This window comes from Symphalangus syndactylus, chromosome 17 (assembly GCF_028878055.3).
Source record: "Symphalangus syndactylus isolate Jambi chromosome 17, NHGRI_mSymSyn1-v2.1_pri, whole genome shotgun sequence".
Lineage (NCBI taxonomy): Eukaryota > Metazoa > Chordata > Mammalia > Primates > Hylobatidae > Symphalangus > Symphalangus syndactylus.
The window spans coordinates 17,873,364-17,894,052 of record NC_072439.2 but is presented as its reverse complement, the minus strand read 5'-3'; the positions used below and the strand labels follow the sequence as shown (position 1 = coordinate 17,894,052).

At 39.7% G+C, this 20,689-nt stretch overlaps 1 protein-coding gene across 7 annotated transcripts in view; it reads right to left on the bottom strand.

Moving 5' to 3' along the window:
• The window catches only part of LOC129466014 (zinc finger protein 112), a 35,222-nt gene that overhangs the window by 7,513 nt on the left and 7,020 nt on the right, over nt 1-20,689 (bottom strand). The window contains exons 2-5 of one of the 7 annotated variants that reach the window (XM_055248803.2): nt 13,798-13,846; nt 11,462-11,638; nt 10,935-11,061; nt 7,040-7,135 (exon numbers count right to left, since the gene is read on the bottom strand). In XM_055248803.2, the coding sequence (XP_055104778.2) occupies nt 7,040-7,135; nt 10,935-11,058 (220 nt within the window). In that variant the 5' untranslated portion in view covers nt 11,059-11,061; nt 11,462-11,638; nt 13,798-13,846. Of the gene's footprint in view, nt 1-7,039; nt 7,136-10,934; nt 11,062-11,461; nt 11,639-13,797; nt 19,340-20,689 lie in introns of those variants that run through there. The other 6 variants (XM_063620896.1, XM_055248802.2, XM_063620895.1 and 3 more) reach the window with 6 other exon arrangements.

The following is a 20,689-nucleotide window of genomic DNA, read 5'->3' as shown; positions in this document are numbered from 1 at the left end:
AAAACTTTTTAGTGTTCTACATGATGTTCAAAGGAAATACTCATTGGAGCATTTCGGATTTCTGATTAGGGATGCTCAACTGGTAAGTATAATGCAAATACTCTAAAATCTGAAAATACTTGAAATACAAAACACTTCTGGTCCCAAGCATTTTGGAGAAGGGATATTCAACCTACATACAAATAGCATCTACATAATTCAGGATATCTGATGCCTCAAAATCAGGACTTTGCAGCACAACCTGGACATCGAACATGATGGCTGTATTCAAAAGGCTTAGCAAAACCATAAACATGGCTGGGCACGGTGGCTCATGCTTGTAACCCTAGCACTTTGGGAGGCCAAGTCGGGTGGATCACCTGAAGTCAGGAGTTTCAGACCAGCCTGGCCAACATGGTGAAACCCCATCTCTACTAAAAGTACAAAAATTAGCCAGGCGTGGTGGTGCACACCTGTAGTCCCAGTTACTGAGGAGGCTGAGGCAGGAGAATAACTTGAACCCATGAGGCGGAGGTTGCAGTGAGCTAAGATCATGCCACTGCACTCCAGCCTGGGCAACAGAATGAAATCCTGTCTCAAACGAAACAAGATAAAACAAAACAACACAACCATAAACATGTTATCATGGATTAATCATGAGTTTCCAGGAGATCTGAAGGGGAAAAGAGGATGTTCTTAAATCTGAAAAAATATAGTTGCAAATGGACAAATGCCTTTTGTCCTAACTTTTTTGTCTGGCACATAAACATGATAATGTTGTTCATTTGTAAGAGTATTGTGTGCATTAAATGATATGCTGAAGAAGGTAAACACAGACCTTTACTTTATGTTCGAGGCATCACATATCCTGTCACTAATAAGCTATTTATCCTCATGAGAATAATAAGCTCTTCTAAGTCCCTGTAGGCCATTATAGATTTTAACTCTTTTCAAAAGATATTTCACAATTATCAATGGCCATGGTGTAGGTCAAAATGTGAAAGACTGTGACAGAATTCAACCAAAAAAATCAGAAAAATATTATGGCACCTGTAGGTGTCCTCTTAGGTGCTCATTAGCCATGAACAAAACTCAATGAATACTGACTTTTGCTTGTGCCATTTTACTGGAAAATTATGTTAATGTTTAGGAAATTTGAGGCACCAGAAAGGGTTGAAGACAGGATATTTGGGTAGAAATAGTTACCTAGTTATTAAAGCTCAGATTATAAGCAGACAGCAGATCTTCATATACTAGTGACAAATATCCTCCCTAAGGACAACTGGTTAAACAGGGTTGAATTAATAACATGCATTCTTCTAACACTTAGAAGTAGATTAAGTCTCTATAATATCCAGAAGAAAAGCAGTAAAAGGGATGTTTTTTCATGAATATTACCCTCAGACATAATTCTGCCTTATTTCTTTGTGTTTGTCTGCCTCTCCGCACTGGAATGTATTATCCATGAAGACAAACACTGCTTTGTGCACTGCATTCCTTTCACTGCCAAGTGAACAGTAGTTGCTCAATAAACATTGATGAATAAATCATAGTTTGAGTTGCTCTCACTCATAGAACTACAAGAGCATGTAATGTAGCTTTTTAAATGGGAAAGGAACTGGTGATGGTGGCAACTTTGCTGGAAAGCTGAAAGGCTATAGGAGAGGTAGGGAAACAATTCAGAGTGATACTGCTGATGAGAAAAGCAAAGGTCACAAGAAACTACTGTGGATGAAATAAAAATGTAAGATCAAAAAGACCTATAGGCAGGGCCTGTGGATTGAGTCTTTCTCATTTCCAAAGTAACTTTTTAAATGGCATAACTTTGAGTCAGGCATGGGGGCGCAATCCTGTAGACCCAGCTACTCAGAAAGCTGAGGCAGGAGAAATGCTTGAGCCCAGGTATCTGAGGATGCAGTGACCTATTAATATAATCACACCTGTGAACAGCCACTGCAACTCCAGCCTGGGCAGCATAGCAAGACTGTCTCAAAAAACCCAAAATGCTGTAATTTTTCTTGAACAAAATCTTACCTGTAAGCCCTACCCTATCCCAAATTTTAAAAAAGGAAAAAAGAAAAGGCCACACTGATGAACTTGTGTCACTAGGCTCTGGGGCAGCACACTGATTGTGGGATAACACTTCAAGGTATATCAGTAGGTATGCATCTTGGTACTTTAAAAGCACATTTACTGATGTCTTTGCCTTCTCAAAAGTGAAGCTTTCAGTTATTATAATGATATTTTATCATATAATGATGAAATGAAGGGATATATTATAGGAGGCATATCAGATAAAGCATATAGCTTACATGTGAGAAGTTTGAGCTTCCAGCTAGGGTTAATCATAATCCTTGTAGTTTTGTTTTACTATTATAAAAAACACTCAATATACATCCATCAAGATACAGTTTTTTTTTTGTTGTTTTTTTTTTTTTGAAACAGAGTCTCGCTCTGTCGCCCAGGCTGGAGTGCAGTGGCGCAATCTCGGCTCACTGCAAGCTCTGCCTCCCGGGTTCACGCCATTCTCCTGCCTCAGCCTCTCCGAGTAGCTGGGACTACAGGCGCCCGCCACCACGCCCGGCTAATTTTTTGTATTTTTAGTAAAGACGAGGTTTCACCGTGGTCTCGATCTCCTGACCTCGTGATCCGCCCGCCTCGGCCTCCCAAAGTGCTGGGATTACAAGCGTGAGCCACCACGCCCGGCCAAGATACAGTTTAATATGTCCTGTCTTTTGGGACTGAGGTAGTGGCTTCAGAACATGAAAGCAGCTTGTTAGTCAAAACCCAATTTCTTACAAAGCAACTGTTTCAATGCAAATTAGTACATAATTCATGATATAAAAATCTCTCAAATATATGAGATTAAAGTTTCTCTCTGAGCAGTGGGTTTTGCAATGTTAAGGACATTCAGGAAGAAAAAAAATAAAAGGTCATTTCACTTGATTTCACACTCTTCTAAAAAAGACCACACATGGGCCGGGCACGGTGGCTCACGCTTGTAATCCCAGCACTTTGGGAGGCCGAGGCGGGCGGATCACGAGGTCAGGAGATCGAGACCACGGTGAAACCCCGTCTCTACTAAAAATACAAAAAAATTAGCCGGGCGTGGTGGCGGGCGCCTGTAGTCCCAGCTACTCGGAGAGGCTGAGGCAGGAGAATGGCGTGAACCCGGGAGGCGGAGCTTGCAGTGAGCCGAGATTGCGCCACTGCACTCCAGCCTGGGCGACAGAGCGAGACTCCGTCTCAAAAAAAAAAAAAAAAAAAAAAAAAAAAAGACCACACATGTAACAACATTAATTTCCTTTAGTCAATGGTACAGACTGAAACACCTTGTTACTTTATTTAAATATCTCAAGATTTAAGTTCTATTTCAATATCAATGGTAGAGTGGTAATAAGAAATTGTGTTAAGTTTATAAATGAACTTTATTTGATGGAGAAAATAAGCATGACAAAAGATGCCGAAGACATCATTTGAGGTAAGAAGGTTGAGAATTTATTACATCTTCATAGCAATCCTGCTTTAGCACTTAGAGGTTGAGAAAGTCAATCATTCAAGCAACCCAAATTGATCAATTCAATAACAAAGGTGCTATATTTGTCATAAAAACAAGTAATTCCTTTGAATTTAATAGTTAGCTATAATGAACTCAGAGAAAAAAAAATCTTTGTTTATGTCTTCTTCTTCTTCTTCTTTAATAAAAGCTAAGCGAGAACATCAGCTCAGGTAACGCAGGCTGAGATCACCTTCCATTCTTACTCTGCTTTTAGATAGAGAAACTAGGGCATTTTTGTGGGCACTACAAGGTATAGTGGTGACAATGTTTTGATTGCAAATATTTAAGCTGCTGTGCTGACTCCTTTCTTAACCGCTGATATGGTTTCGCTCTGCATCCCCACCCAAATCTCATGTTGAATTATAATTCCCAATGTTGGAGTTGAGGCCTGGTGGGAGGTAATTGGATCACGGGGGTGCTTTCTAATGGTTTAGCACCATCCCCCAAGTGCTGTCTCGTGATAGAGTTCTCAAGAGATCTGGTTGTTTGAAAGCATGTAGCACTCCCTGCCCTCTTTCTCTTCCTCTTCCTCTGCCATGTAAAACATGCCTCCTTCCCCTTCACCGTCTACCATAATTATAAGTTTCCTGAGGCCTCCCCAGCCATGCTTCCTGTATAGCCTACGGAACCGTGAGTCAATTAAACCTCTTTTCTTTATAAATTACCCAGTCTCAGGTAGTTCTTTACAGCAATGGGAGAACGGATGAATAAAGAAAATTGGTACCAGAAAAGTGGGGCATTGCTATAAAGATACCTGGAAATGTGGAAGTCACTTTGGAAATAGGTAATGGGCAGAGGTTGTAATAATTTGGAGGGTTCAGAAAAAGATAGGAAGATGAGGAAAAGTTTGGAACCTCCTAGAGAATTGTTACATGGTTTTGAACAAAATATGGATAGTGATATGGACAGTGAAGTCCAGGCTGAGTGGTCTCAGATGGAGATGAGGAAGTTATTGGGGACTGGAACTGGTGATATATTTAGATATATTTAGGTTTGTAAATGCATTTATACATTTTCCCAACATTGGTGCTATGCTTTAGAGAAGAGACCTGCAGCATTATGCCCCTGCTCCAAAGATCTGTGGAACTTTGAACTTGATAGGGATGATTTAGGTTACCTGGTGGAAGAAATTTCTAAGCAGCAAAGCATTCAAGATGTGGTCTGGCTGCTTCTAACAGCATATGCCCATATTCATGGGCAAAGAGATTATCTGAAACTGGAACTTATATTTAAAAAAGAAGCAGAGCATAAAAATTTGAAAAATTTGCAGCCTGATCATGTGGTAGAAAAGAAAAACCAATTTTCTGGGGAGAAATTCAAGGCTGCAGAAATTTGCCTAAGTAAAGAGGAGCTGAATGTTAATAGCCAAGACAACGGGGAAAATGCCTCCAGGACATTTCGGAGCCAGTCATGGCAGTCCCTCCTACCACAGGCCTGAAGGCCTAGGAGGGAAAGATAGTTCTGTGGCCCAGGCCCAGGGCCCTGCTGTTTTCTACAGCTGAAGGACATGGCACCCTGCATTGTAGCTGCTCCAGTTCCAGCCATGGCTAAAAGGGGCCAAGGTATAGCTCAGGCCATTGCTTCAGAGGGTGCAAACCCCAAGCCTTGGCAGCTTCCATGTGCTGTTGGGCCTGTGGGAGTGCAGAGGGCAAGAGCTGAGGCTTGGGAACCTCTGCCCAGATTTCAGAGGATTTATAGAAACACCTGGATGTCCAGGCAGAAGTCTGCTGCAGGGGTGGAGCCCTCATGGAGAACCTCTACTAGGTCAATGGAGAGGGTAAATGTGGGGTTGGAGCCCCCAGAGTCCCCACTGAGGCATTGCCTAGTGGAGCTGTGAGAAGAGGGCCACTGTCCTCCAGACCCCAGACCCACCAACAGCTTGCACCATGTGCCTGGAAAAGATGCAGGCACTCAACGCCAGCTCATGAAAATAGCCAAGTGGGCTATACCCTGCAGAGCCACAGGGGCAGAGATGCCCAAGGCCTTGGGAGCTCATCCCTCACATCAGCATGGCCTGGATGTGAGACATGGAGTCCAAGGAGATTATTTTGGAACTTTGAGATTTAATGACTGCCCTGCTGGGTTTCAGACTGGCATGGGGCCTGTAGCCCCTTTGTTTTGCCTGATTTCTCCCTTTCGGAATGGGGGCATTTACCCAAAGGCTGTACCCCATTGTATCTTGGAAGTAACTAGCTTGTTTATTAGAATATTATGCATCCATTACAAAAACAAGAGTTATAATCTTAGACTGGGAGGGATTTCCCCAAGGTAAACGGCAAAGAAGAAAAATTAGTATATTAAAAATAAGAATGTACATAACAAATTTTTATATTAATATGAGGTATATGATCATGTTAGTACAGGTAAAAAAATTAAGGTATTTTAAAAGGTGACATTATGTTCCAGCTGACAGTATCAGGAAGGTAGACTGGCATAGCGTGGCCTCGGCCTGTTTTTGTACAACCCAGGAGCCAAGAATGCTTTCTAAATTTTTAAAGTGGTGTAAGAAAAACAAAGACTGTGACAAAGAGCACATGTGGCCAGGAAAATCTAAAGTATTTACTACTGGGACCTTTAGAGAAAAAGTTTAACTCCTACTCTCAAGGGTACCATGTAGGACCCTGAATCTTAACCAAGATGGAAACAAACCATTATAGAAGTGAGTTAATTTGTTTTGAATTTTCTGTTGACTCTTTCTTCTTATCCAGCAGCATCCTTAGCTACACAGTTGCGACGGTGGCTTTTGATGTCAGTCTTGAGGACTCAAGAAACTATCAAAATGTTTGGATTCACATAAATGTCCAACTTGAAAATTCTCCTTTAAGACTGTGGCTATGTCAAGAGATTGTTTGGGTGCGAGAGTATGGGACAGAATGGGAGGATAAGAAGCTGGACATATGAATACAAGGGTGTCTCACTTGAAAATGCTGCATGAGGAAGACCAGTTATAATATTGGCATTGGTCATTTTTGATACTTACTTTAGCTGATTGGCTATTCTTATCTTTTAGGATTAATGGCTACCCATCTATGAATACCCAAGGACAGCTAAGCAGTTAAAACAGGCATCCATCAGATGAGAAACAGTATTCTAGAATATCTTTCAATTACACAGATTTATTCTACACCTATTAGCTGCCTCAGGGTGAATTGAAGAGAGCAAAGATCATGCATCTATTACCCAATTCATTCAGAGAGAAAAGCAAGTCAAGGAAATTGATACAGAAGCTTAATAATTGAGAGGTCTGAGGGGGCAATCATGGGGCAGTGCCTCTGAAACAGACTGAGTGAGCAAAAACAAACAATAGTAGGTGAATATGGAAAGTGAGAAGAGGTTGAGGGGACAGATACCTTAGGACCTAATAGACCATTTTAAATACTTTAAAGTTACTATGTGTGAAATGGGGAGCCACAGGAAAGCTTAAACAGAGAAGTGATGTGTTCTGACTCATGTTCTAGAAGGGGCTCCCTGGCTGCTGTGTTCCTGCAGCACAGTTCTCACCTGAACATCCATCTCTTGGGGCTTCTGTCTCCACCATCAAAAGCTTTTCTTCTCTCTCCAGCTGGGATATTAGGTCTGGCTTGAAGGGCTGATGTGCTGTAAAGAAGGAAAGGAGAGCAAAAGTTTTTAAGTTTGATGACATTCAACTGGTCAAAACTAGACAAAAAGGTATACACAGACAAGTGTAACTCTCTCCCACATCCCTTCCACCCTGTTACCTTCCACTTACTATAGGAAACTAATTTCATGATTTTCGTTTTTTCTGAAATAGGCTCTCACTCTTCTGTCTGTGCCAGCATGCAGTGGCATGATCATGGCTCACTACAACTGCAGCCTCAACCTCCTGGGCTCAAGCAATCCTCCCACCTGGGCCTCCAGAGTAGCTGGGACCATGGGTGTGCATCATCATGCCCAGCTAAATCTTTTGTAGAGACAGGGTCTCCCTATGTTGCCCAGGCTGGTCTTGAACTCCTGGGTTCAAGCAATCCTCTTGCCTTGGCCTCCCAAAGTGCTGAGATTACAGGTGTGAGCCACCACGCCTGGCCATTATTTTGATTAAACCTTCCTTCTTGTGTTTCTTCTTATAAAAATAAGTATATATATATATGTGTGTGTGTGTGTGTGTGTGTGTGTGTGTCTGTACCCACACACTGTCTATTTACTTATTTTACCTTATTTCTTACATGAATTTTAGTATACTATTAATATTCTTTTGGACATGGCTATTCTTAGGGAAAATCCCTAGAAATGGGTTGCTGGGGAAGGGTAAATACCTAGCTTTGTTAGATATTGTCAACTTCCCCTCCCTAAGGGTTGTATCATTTTGCATTCTTCCTTTCAATGCATGAATGTTCTTCATTCCCCACAGCTTTGCCAAAAAATGTATAGTGTTACGTTCTTGAATTTTTGCCAATTTCATGGGTGAGAAATGGCATTTCAGTATAATTGTAATGAACATTTCTTTTGAAATAAACTGAACATCCATTCATATATATACATATTTATGTGTGTATATGTATATGTATGTACATACACATACACACGCAGACACACACACACACACACCCTAGCTCTATGTCCTGAGACAAAGAAACATAGATACTACAGTGACCATACCTAGCATCCAGACTTTGGCATTAAATACCATTCCACAGTAACAAAAAAAAAAAAAAGGGTAATTCCAGAGCCAAGGCAAAGTAAAGATGGGCACAAAATATTGTGCTCTGCCAATAAAGAAAGAAAGTGCTCAAAAAAAACCACTGGGGACATGTTACAAGGTCACAGAAGCCAGCTTAAAGAGGCCAAACTTGGGACAATTTTAACATCTAAAAAATTACAGTAATAAACTATAAACCTTTAAAAAATTTCACAAATCCCTACAAATAACATTGAATTGATGCTTGAGAAGTGGGGGGCTCTTGTTGACTGCAAGTTTATGCCAGGTGCTGACTGCTAAATGTGAAGGAGGTAAAGTTAGAAAAATCATCATTTTGTAACTGTCATGGTAAGGACCAGATAAGGCAAGGTCATCACCAGGTGCTTAATCTACAAGAAAACACTTGTGTTACCCTATGATTACAAATGGGGAAAAAAGCAGTAATTATATAGTGGGGAAACTGCATAACATCGTGACTGGGTGATCAAAGTTACCACATCCTTTGAGGGACAGATGACTTCACGTGCCTCCAGATGTGATTCCCTCAAAAGCGCACACTCTACCTACGTAGTGTTCCTGCTGCATGGATCATCTGAATCTAATTTTGTGGAATCATTAGGAATGTTCTACTAAAAATAAGGGAAGAGGTGATAGTGTTCTTCAAAAATGTTACTGTCATAAAAGAAAAAGAAATGCTGTGGAAATGTTCTAAATTAAAGAAGGCTAAAGAGACAGAACAACTATACTAGACTCTAGATCCTGTTCTGGAGGGAGGAAAATACGCTTTAAAGAATAAAATTAGGCTGGTTGCGGTGACTCATGCCTGTAATCCCAGCACTTTGGGAGGCTGAGGCAGGTGGATCACCTGAGGCCAGGAGTTTGAGACCAGCGTGGCCAACATGGTGAAACCTCATCTCTAATAAAAATATAAAAATTAGCTGGGCGTGGTGGTAGACGCCTGTAATCTCAGGTACAGGTGGCTGAGGCACGAGAATGACTTGAACCTGGGAGGCAGAGGATTCAGTGAGCTGAGATTGTACCACTGCACTCCAGCCTGGGCAACAGAGTGAGACTCTGTCTCAAAAGAAAAAAAAAACATATATAAAATTGGCTTTATGGATAAAATTACAGCATAAATGATAGATAAGATAAAAACATTATATCTGTCCTGAGAATAGGTAAGAGAATATTCCTCTTTTTATAAAACAGACTGTGCAGTAAAGGAAAGAATTAGTCTTGTTTAAAGAGAGATCTGCCTTTGGCTTCTGGAGAAGGCAATCGCTAAGTCCCTGGAATATCCTGTCCGATTAGAGTGTCTTTTGTTTACCCAGAAGCCTTGGGCCACACACCAGATAGTTAAACAATGTGATTTATAGTGGGGGCTTTGAGCCACGTGGTATTAGCTTAACCTCTGCAGAAACTGGAATCTAAGAGCAGCCACCCAGGTGGTCAATCATATCTAGGTAACTAAGCTCCAGTAAAAACTCTGGACACCAGGGCTCAAATGAGCCTCTCTGGCTGGCAATGTTCCTTATGTATTGTCACATTTCACTGCTGGGAAGAGTCAGTGCTGTCCACAACTCCACTTGAAGATGACAAGTGGAAGGTGACACTGGGAACACTCCTGGACTCTGCCTCCTGGGCCTCTTCCCTAGGCTGACTTTAATCTGACTCCTTTCCCTGTAATGAATCACTAACTGTGAAGACAACTGCTTTCGGTGAGTTCTGCGAGTCCTTCTAGTGAATTATTGAGCCTGAGTGTGGGGCTCAGTACTCTTGGGTCTTGAGGACTCCTAATCTTGCAATTGGTATCAGAGGTGAGAGTGAACTTGGGGACTCCTGAACTCTGCATATACACTAAAGTATTTAGAGAAAAACGGCCATGGTGTATTAACTGACCCTCAAGTGGTTCAGAAAAAGATATTATGACTATATATATTTTTTCATATACATACATAAGTATGTATGGAGAGGGAAAGAACATGAACATAAATGATAGAGCAAATAGGGTAAAATGTTATTAGAGGTGAATCTAGGTAGAATCTCGGTGAATCTATATGGGTGTTCTTGTCCTTTTGTAAGTTTTCTGAGTTTAAAGTTATTTACAAATATATTGTTTTTTAAAAAAACCCCTCTAGGCCGGGCGCGGTGGCTCAAGCCTGTAATCCCAGCACTTTGGGAGGCCGAGGCGGGCGGATCACGAGGTCAGGAGATCGAGACCATTCTGGCTAACACAGTGAAACCCCATCTCTACTAAAAATACAAAAAATTAGCTGGACGTGGTGGCGGGCGCCTGTAGTCCCAGCTACTCGGGAGGCTGAGGCAGGAGAATGACATGAACCCGGGAGGCAGAGCTTGCAGTGAGCCAAGATCGCGCCATTGCACTCCTGCCTGGGAGACAGAGCAAGATTCCGTCTCAAAAAAAAAAAAAAAAAAACCCCTCTAAAAAGTCAAGTTCATCAACAGTTACTGGTGCCCTGAAAAATAAACTTACTAACCTGGAACAACTTACTAAACTGTTTGATGGCAAATCAATGAAGCAGGACCATACTTACTATTCCAAGGATAGACTGGACAAAACCATCAGAAACATCTTGTCTGTGTTGCACAGGGATTATTAGGACTCTCGGGCATCCAATCTCAGAGAGTAATTTCAGGGGCTTCAGAGTTTCTAACAATTGAGCACACAAAGACACCCCAGGAGCCTGCCATTGAGTAACTAAGGGCACCTATCCTCACCTACTAAGAGCAGGTTCCTGAAGTTCTCCAGCATCACATCTCGGTACAGCTTCCTCTGGACAGAGTCTAGCAGCTCCAGCTCCTCTTCGGTAAAGACCACAGCAACGTCCTTAAATGTCACCATCTCCTACAATGCCAAACACATGCACACTAAGTTTACAGAAGAAGGGCAGTGCTGAGAAGGTGTAAAGGATTGTAAGCTGTTCTGGAGTATGGGCAACTTGAGTCAAATTTACATAGTTCTCTTCTGTTTGCCTTCTGTAATGCTAATACCATTCACCAAAAGGGCTGCAAGAAAAGAAATCCTTGCACTTTGAAATTACTTCCTTTTGTTAGCACTTATAAGTAAGCCTCTGGAACTCTGTTGCACCCTAAGTTACCAATATTTTAAATTGTATTAATAACGTCATTTGCTCCACAAAAGCTTTAGTTTTAACAGTGACTGATGCTACCTGTTTCTCCTCATTTACACACACACACATCACTTATTTAATTTGTCAAATTTGCAGGGTATCAGTCATCCTTACTGCTCAAATATGTAGCTCATCCTCTGTGCTCATCTGGAGACTGTTGCAGTAATAGGCACAGCTCTGGGGTCTGACTGCCTGTGTCTGGATTTGGGAGCTCTGTCCAATGCTAGCTCTATGATCTTGGACAAGTTTCCTATCTTCTCATTTGTATGGTGAAACTTATACCATAGAGTCCTAGTAATAAAATGAATGACCACATGTAAAGCATTGAAAAACAGTGCCTGGCACACAGTAAGTACTCAACAAATGTTAGCTACATTATTAATATTTTCATCATATCTTCTATCCCATTTCTGGGCTGCAAAGTAATTGAGAGAACTAATGGTCTAGAATATAATGATTTAATCCAACTAATGCACACTTAGTTTGAGGTTACCTATACGAACAATGTTGCAAAAACAATCTTTTGCATTGACGTTAGCCTCTGGAATTCTGTTGATTATCTCCTCAAAATAAATACCAAAAAGTAAAAATGGCAATGCTGAAGAATAATGACCTCTAAAGTTCTGAAATCATAATGGCAGGTGTTTTCCCAAAACAGACTTTTGCCTTCCATCTTAGCCTTCTTCCAAGAAAGTATAAATCCTAGTCAACACTGGATATGAAAGCTTTTTAAAAAAATCTTTCATAATCTCACAAGTAAATTTGGAAAGTAAAAACCAGTTATTAAAAAAATTCTCACAAACTTATTAGTAATAAAGTTCATTCTCTTTGCACACATTTGCTGTTCATCTCTATTTCTTGTTTTGTAATAATAATTCATTTGGGGGACACTGAGGTCTTTTCTTCCATGGACATTGTAAATATTTTTCATTCCACTTTGCTGTCTTGTAACTTTTTGCTGTAGGATAATTTTAAATTTTTAAATGAACAACTGTTCAGTCCCGTATTTCTTCTGGCTGCAGTTCTGAGCATAACAACTTCAGCTCTGAATGCAGAACTCCGCTTTGATTTGCTTTGCTTTTTTGTCAGTCTTTCCACCCCAGTGATATGCCTGAAACTCTTGACCCAGAAGGCAAAAGCTTTAGAGTTGGCCAGATGCTTATCTTCCTGTATGAACATGAACCTCTTATCTTCAAGGTAACAGTGCAAATGACTCTACAGTCCCCCTCCAACAGTCAGCTGGGGCCATGAATAGTGTGACAGATGCAAAGTTCCTATATATCCTATGGTATGACTAAAAACTTTAAACTAAGTACCTGTATTACTCTAATAAAATTAATACATGAATAATGAAACACACACAGACATACAAACACATATAAACACATAGCTATAGGTACTAAGAAGAATCTAGCTCTTCTTATACAAGAATCTACCTCTTCTTGTACAAAAACATCTATTTTTCCCCCAACCTTAGCTTCAATATAATCTTGTTAGACAAAACCATATTTTATATATTCCACCTGAGACATCACTTAGAAGAAAATAGTTTTGAGTCTCTAGAACATTATGGACAAATAATATTAAAATTCCCTCAGACTGGTTTTTGAGTCAAGATTATTTGTAGGAAAACATATTACAATGTAAAACTGCAAGAATCCTCAGGAACTTAAAAGCTTGTGAGTTGGAAATAATTTAAGGAAAAGGGCCGGGCACGGTGGCTTACGTGAGCCTGTAATCCCAGCACTCTGGGAGGCTGAGACGCATGGATCACGAGGTCAGGAGTTCAAGACCAGCCTGGCCAAGATGGTGAAACACCGTCTCTACTAAAAATACAAAAAATTAGCTCGGTGTGGTGGCAGGCACCTGTAACCCCAGCTACTTTGGAGGCTGAGGCAGAGAATTGCTGGAATCCAGAAGGTGGAGGTTGCAGTGAGCCAAGATCATGCCACTGCATTCCAGCCTGGGTAACAGAGTGAGACTCCATCTCAAAAAAAAATAATAATAATAATAAATAAATAAATAAATAAATAAATAAAAGGGGGAGAGGGATAACAACAGTTTATGTCAATAATATTGGATGATAAAAATTAACCGCTAAAAATTAAGTGGATAAAAATTCAAAATTGTTATGTATTAATGCAAGAAAAGTTGTATTAAAAAAAATGACCATGGACAAAGACAGATTTGTAAGCAGGGTAGTAAGGTGTAGGATTTTAAAATTTCTATTCTTTTTTGTACCATTATTTATGAAATAAATAATAAAACACATTCACAACTAAAAGGAAATTTTAGAAAAGGACAAAAACAAAAAGCAAGAGCCTGATACATAAATGATACTAAATGCCTGTTGTTATTTTTTACCCTTGGCAAAGAAGGGGGAAAAAGATGTGTCCACTCACTGCAAAATGAGGTCACATGTAAAATGGCAGAAATGAAAACCTGCTCACCTGGAATTTGGTCATTTTTCTCTTTCTTTTTCTAGAGAAAGGCAGAGACCTGAGAAGGCAGAACAGGGTAATATGAAAGAAGCCATGATTAAAAGGGAAATGTATCTTTGTGCAAATTAGAAAAAGGTGTCCCTTCCCCCAGCAGATGTGGCCACACACCTGCGTTAAGGAGCAGGTAGCATGGGTTGGATTCCAGCTACCACTTGGCTCTCCTGGCAGGGTGCCCTCATGCATGCAGCAATCTGCACAGCTGTACCCAGTAACCTCACATGCCTTACAGCTCCCAGCATGCTCATTCTGATCCTGGGAGAGGTGGGAAACGAGAGGCAGTGGCATGTCACGTACTGGTTAAAAGTGTACTCTGGGGACAAAATGTCTATGTTCAAAACCTGGTGCTATTATATACTTGCTGAGTAACCATGGTTAAATTCATGAACCTTTCTAATGTTTCAGTTCTGTCATCTTGCAAAATCCAGACCATAGAGTGCCAACAACATATGATGTTATTAGGATTATGTGTGCATAGAAGAAACCTATTATAACTGCACCAGGGATCTCTATTTCCTTGCAACTATAGAGATGCAGATAGCATTCTGTATCACAAAATTGCCCTGGCAAATGTATTTTGTAAGACATATGGACAGCAGAGATTACTGCTCTGTCCCTGGAAAGTCACCCTTAACTTCAGAATGTCTGTGGCTCTGGCTTCTTACTTTTGTTTGTTGCCACAATATATACTATATACATTGAGACCACCCTTATGAAAAATACAGTAGCTGGTAAATATTCTTCCTGAGCTCAGGGGAGGTTCAGTGGTACATCCCTCTTCCCACAGGGTACAGCAAAAGACTAATGAAACCTGTGAGACTACTACATTTCTCATGTTAAACAAAACTGTGATCCTCTGTCTAGACATGACAAAATCTCATTGGTGATGAGAACACCTAGCCTGCAGGGTTGTTTGTGGGGCTGAGTGTGCTCCTCTGTGAAAAGCAGCTCAGTGCTTGACCCTGGGGAGGACTGGACACCAGGAGTTTAATTTCATGGTTCTTCCTCAAGGTTTGTTACTTTACTTACTGTTCTCAGGCAACTTTAAGGCTATCTGTGGAAGAGAAAGAACTGAAAAACATAAACTGAACATTAACTGTGGGTAAGGCAGAGCCCTCTAGCACCACCTCAAAGAGAGGTGCACTACTCCAGTAGGCACCTGCTCCCTCCTCCTCCACCTGGCCTCCGCTGTAGAATCCACAGGATGTAAGCACAACTACCAAAGACAAGTATGAACTTGGCTGCGTAATCAGCAGTAAAACAGCTGAGTTTTCTTTCACTTATCCAATATTTATGGATTGCTTTCTAAAAGGGATACAGTGCCCAGAGAGATGCCAGGATAGAGGGTGCACGGAGTCCTTTGAGAGAGCGTGGAAGGGCCCTCAAACCCATACATGATGACGGAGGATGGATGAGGATGGAGGAAATGAGGGCTGATCTTAGTGTTGGAAGATGACTGACCTATATTTGCCACTCAAAGAGAAAGGAGTCATCAGACTATTGAAACAGAATGAGAGTTAGAGGGTATCTAGGGCAAGAGAGGAGGCAGAAAATGTGGTGAGAAGACCAACTCATATGCTTTAAAGGAACTCCCTCACTTAATCCCACAACCACCCAAGAAGTTGGGACAATTTGTAACTCCTTTTACCGCTGAGAATACTGAGGCATCAATATTTTAAGCTGCTTTGTCATTTTATCTAACAGAACAGCCAGGACTATTAGCCCAGTGTCTGTGTTCTCAATTACTAGGACAGTGGCTCTTAAGCTGCCAGCTCACCGGTATCAGTGGGGAGCTTTAAAAAAGAATACCAATGCCCAGACCCAAGTCCAGGATCTATAAATGAGGATCTGTGGAAGAAGAGTTTTTATGAAATCCCCCAGATGACTACAGTGTGCAGAGAGGATTGCAAACCACAGACCAGGACATACATGGAGGCAGTTTGCAGGATAAGCCCATGCAATTAACCACTAGGCCATTTGGCCTCTCAAGAAAATTGTCAGAGAACACTCAAGCCAGGAACAGAGAAGGTCCTGGGAGCCAGGCCTCTTGATTCCCAGATCCCCATTTCTCTCTTTTAAAAGATGCTCTTGGAGCCGTCACTAAGAGGAAGGAGCAGTAACATGCGCTGTGGATGTCTGCAGTTACGCACTCCGTGTGAAGACAGCCTTCCAGTTTAGACCTCTCTGATCACCTTTACCAAGCAGGGGGTCACTAATCAGCCAAGGGACTTTGAGAATTAAAAAGAAAAGGGAATCCTTGTTAAATATGAAATCACACAGTGGTCATCCTATAGACTATTGTTGCTTCTTCATGTTTGATAGAATTAAAGCCTGATTATGTTCCTTTCTTGGTTAAAACGTGTGCATAGCTGCCTTTGGGATAAAGTCTAGATTCTTAGCAAGCCACACAGGAATCTTTCATGTCTGTCTGCTCATTTTCTCTGCAAATCTTCTCTCCCCTTTGATCTCCAGCCATGTAAATTACTTGATCTCATAAAAAAGTCTCCAGGCCCTTGCATGTGCCATCCCTCCTGCACTCCTTTCTCTTTTCACTTAGAGCAGGGGTTAGAAAGCTTTCATAAAAAGGACAGATAGTAAATATTTCAGGCTTTGTGGGTCACATGCTGTCTCTGTCCAATATTGTTCTTTCTTTTCACAACCCTTCAAATGTAAAAATAATTCTTAGCTGAAGAGGAGACATACAAAAACAAGCCACAGGCAATTTGTCCACTCCCATCACAGATCCTCTTAGCTTTTAACACTGAGCTTATAGGTGCCCCGCACTATGATACCTTTAAGAAGGTTTTGCTGAAGCCTTATTAGCTCCTAAAACTCATTTGGCCAGCCTAATGAAAGCAGAATGCTTTGGCCAAGAATCAAGCTACAAGAATCAAGCTGCCAAGCTTCAATCCTGACTCTACCACACTGGCAGCATAAACTGACACATATTAATTAACCTCTCAATGCCTCTGTTCTTCATCTGTAAAATGGAGATAAAAGTTGGGTTGTTATATGAGTTCAATGCATCACAGTATTAGGAAGTCAGTGTGAGTGATAATGAAATCTGATCAATGTTAGCCATGGTTACTACCATCCTCATTATTATCACTATGAAATAAATCTAGAAGCTGCTCCTTAGCTCTGGTTTGTTTCGAAGTATGTTTATTTTAGGTCAGTAATTAACAATAGGTGTACATCACCCTTTCAACATTCTGAAAAATCTATTGGCTTCAGCATCCCCCCAAAACTGGTCAGAGATAAGGGACAGGGAATATTCACATCTTTTATTCTCCCACATCTATTTTCAGAAAATTTGAATACACTGTCACTGAATTGAAGGTCCCTATTTCCTGCTGCCTGCTGGAAAGCTGCACCAACCACAGATAGGTACCAAATAATTCCTCTCTGCCAATCCCTATGTTTGGTAATAAGCAAATGGAGAATTTGACATAGTTCCCACTGCACAGAAATCTGTAGCCAAGTGGGAAAGGCAGATCAGAAATAAGCAGCAGAAGCATCGGCGAGCTCAAAGACAGGTCAACAGAAACAACCAAACCTGAAGCACATGAGAACAGTGTGCACTCTGTTGTTGATAGAGTGCTCTACAAATGTCAATGAGGTCAAGATGTTAATAGTATTATTCAGGTCTTTTGAATCCTTACTGGTTTTCAGTCTTCTTGTTCTACCGATTACTGGTAAAAGAGTGTTGAGATTTCTACACAGAACTGTGGGTTTCTCTATTTTTTCTTTTAATTCTGTCAGTTTTTTTTCATGTAACTGTTGTTTTGTGGGTACACATTTAGGATTGTTATGTCTACTTGGGGAACTGACCCTTGGCGTGGTGTCCCTCGGCATCCCTGGCCTTGGTCTGAAGTCTACTTTGATATTAATATAGCCACTCCGTAGTATAGCTCCTTTTCTTTTTTTAACTTTCAAACTATTTATGTCCTTGTATTTAAATGGAGTTCTTTTAGACCGCATATACTTGGTTCTTGCTTTTTATCCAATCTTACAATATATTTTAATTGATGTATTCAGGCCATTGGCATTTCCTACAATTATTGATATAGCTGGATTTCTGTCTACCATTTTATTATCTTTTTTCCTGTTTGTCCTCCCTGATTTTGTCCCTCTATTACCCCTTTTTCTGCCTTCTTTTGTGTTGATTTTTTTTTTTTTTTTTTTTTTTTTTTTTTTTTTTTTACTATTCCATTCATTTTATCTATTAGCTTTTGGCTGTATGTCATTTTTTTTCCCAGTGGTTGCTCTAGGGTTGTAATATACGTATCTAAGCTTTCACAGTGTATTTAGCATTACTGTTTTACTACTTTCTGTAAAATGCAGATGCCTTACCAACAAATAGTTCCCTTTATCTCCCCACTTTGTTTCATTTGTATATACTACTCTATATACACAAAAACCTCCAGCCAAGAAAGTTATAATTTTTATTTAAAAATTCATGCATATTTTAAAGAGTAGAAAAGCAGTATTTTATATTTGCCAAAAAACTTACTATTTCTGGTGCTCTTTCATCATTTCTGAAGTTCCTAGTTTCCATTTAATATCATTTCTATTCAGCCTAAAGAACTTCCTTTAGTGCTCCTTTTAGCACAGGTGCGGCATTTTTTCCCTTCATTCCTGAAGGACATTTTCACTGGATATAGAATTTTGTACCGACAACTCCTTTAAGAATCTTAAAGATGTTTTTCCAATGTTTTCTGGCCTCCATGGCTTCCTATGAGAAATCCACATATATCTGAATCATTGTTCTACCAGATATATAATGTGTCATTTTCTCTAGCTGTATTCAAGAATTTTTGTTTATTTTTAATTTTCAGAAGTTTGATTATGATGTATCCAGAAGTGATTTTCTCTGAGTTTATCATATTTGGTAATCAATGAGTTTCTGGAATCTGTAAATTTATGTCTCTCACCAAATTTGGGCAATTTTCAGCTAGTACTTCCAAACAAACATTTCTCTCCTCTTCTCCTGAGACTCCAAAGACAGGAATACTAGACTTCTGATATTGTCCCACAGGTTCTGAAGGCTCTGCTCATTTTTTTTTCAATTTTTTTCTCTCTGTTGCTCAAATCGCATTTTTATACTAACCTATCTTCAAGTTCACTGATTCTTTCTTCTGTCATCTCCAGTCTGCTAGTGAGCTCACTGAATAATTTTTTTTACTTCAGATGTTATCTTTTTCATAAAACAAATCTTAATTTCCTAAGAATTCAAATCAGACAAAGTATTTTCTCTATAATAGATTTAAAGTAGAAATGAACAAGAAAAAGATATCTAGACAATCTCCAAATGTTTGGAAATTAAGCAGCATACTTCTAAGCAACCAATGAAATTAGTCACAAAAGAAATTAGATGCAGTGAAGTGGAAATACTTTTTAGAAAATAAATTAGAGCATATTTTAAGTGGAATCAAGCCTTAAATGAAACATATCAAAATGTAAGAGATGCAGCTAAAGCAGATATTATAGAGAAATGTATAGCAATGATGCAAATATTAGAAAAGAGGTCTTAAAGGCAAACAGAAAAAAAGGACATAATAAACCTAAGACAGAAATCAATGAAATTTAAAACACAAAAACACTAGACAAAATCAAGCCTATCAAAATATGGCTGGGCCAAATCCAGCCCACTGCTTGTTTCTGTACAGGATGTAAGCTAAGAATGGTTTTTACTTTTTAATGGTTGAAAAAAATCCTGAAAAGATTATTTTGTGATGTGACAATTAGGTGAAACTCAAATTTCAGTGTCCATAAAGTTTTACTGTAACATGGCAATGATCATTTGTTTACGTACAGCCTATGGCTGCTTTTGCATTACAGCAGCAGTGCTATGTAGTTATAACAGAGATCATAGGTGGCACTCTCATTTCTTCGTATTGTTGCTAAGCATAATTTAAACCACAGTGACTCAGCATTAGGTTAACTCAATTGGGTTAAATGCTGTTAATTGAACAGCATTTCAAGTACCATATGTATTGCTGTAACACAACATTTTAATTTTTGTATTACTAATACACACTCATCAAGCCAAACACAGGAAAAAAACTCCAGAAAAACAGACTTTGTTACACTTTAAAGGCACAATGGAGGTGAAATATTTTGTGAATGAATTAGATGACAAAGCTTATCATGCTTATTGTGCTTCCTATGCAGTGACAACATATCTATGCTAAAATAATCAAACATATGTCAACACCGTCACACTAAGCACTCATCACAATATTCTCAATTCACAATAAATGGTCAGAAAAATTAGAAAATTTTAAATAAAATGTCTCATCAGAGCAGAATTTCTTCACAAAAAAAAAAAAATGAAAATGAGGTAGCAACTACAGTACATTTTGATATTCGGATATTCAGCTTCTATTTCTGCCCCAAGCAAGGAAAGTAATTTGCCAGTGATGAGTTAATTAAATCATGTTTGATTGTAGAAGGCAAAGAAATGTGTCCAGATAAAATAAATTTATTTACGATTATTAGACTTTGGGCAAGACCAACTGCTCTGAGTTGAGGACAATGGGAACAACATTATGGTCCATTAAAATACAAGGGAAATGATTCTGATAAATTTTATTTGGCTCTTGATTTCACAGATGTTACTAATGTTGCTCAGATGTTGTGTATTCAAGGAATCAATGCCAAGTTTGAGTGGTTGAATAATTAGCCTCTAGGAACAGTCTATATGGAACAACCACAGGTGAAAATATTACCAGAGAAGGTACAAATATTAATTCAGTAAACCTGAGGCAGTACAATTTGCTAAGAAGTGTTAAAATTGATAGTGGTAAAAGACATGTTGGAGCAGAAAAAGGCAGAGGTTGGA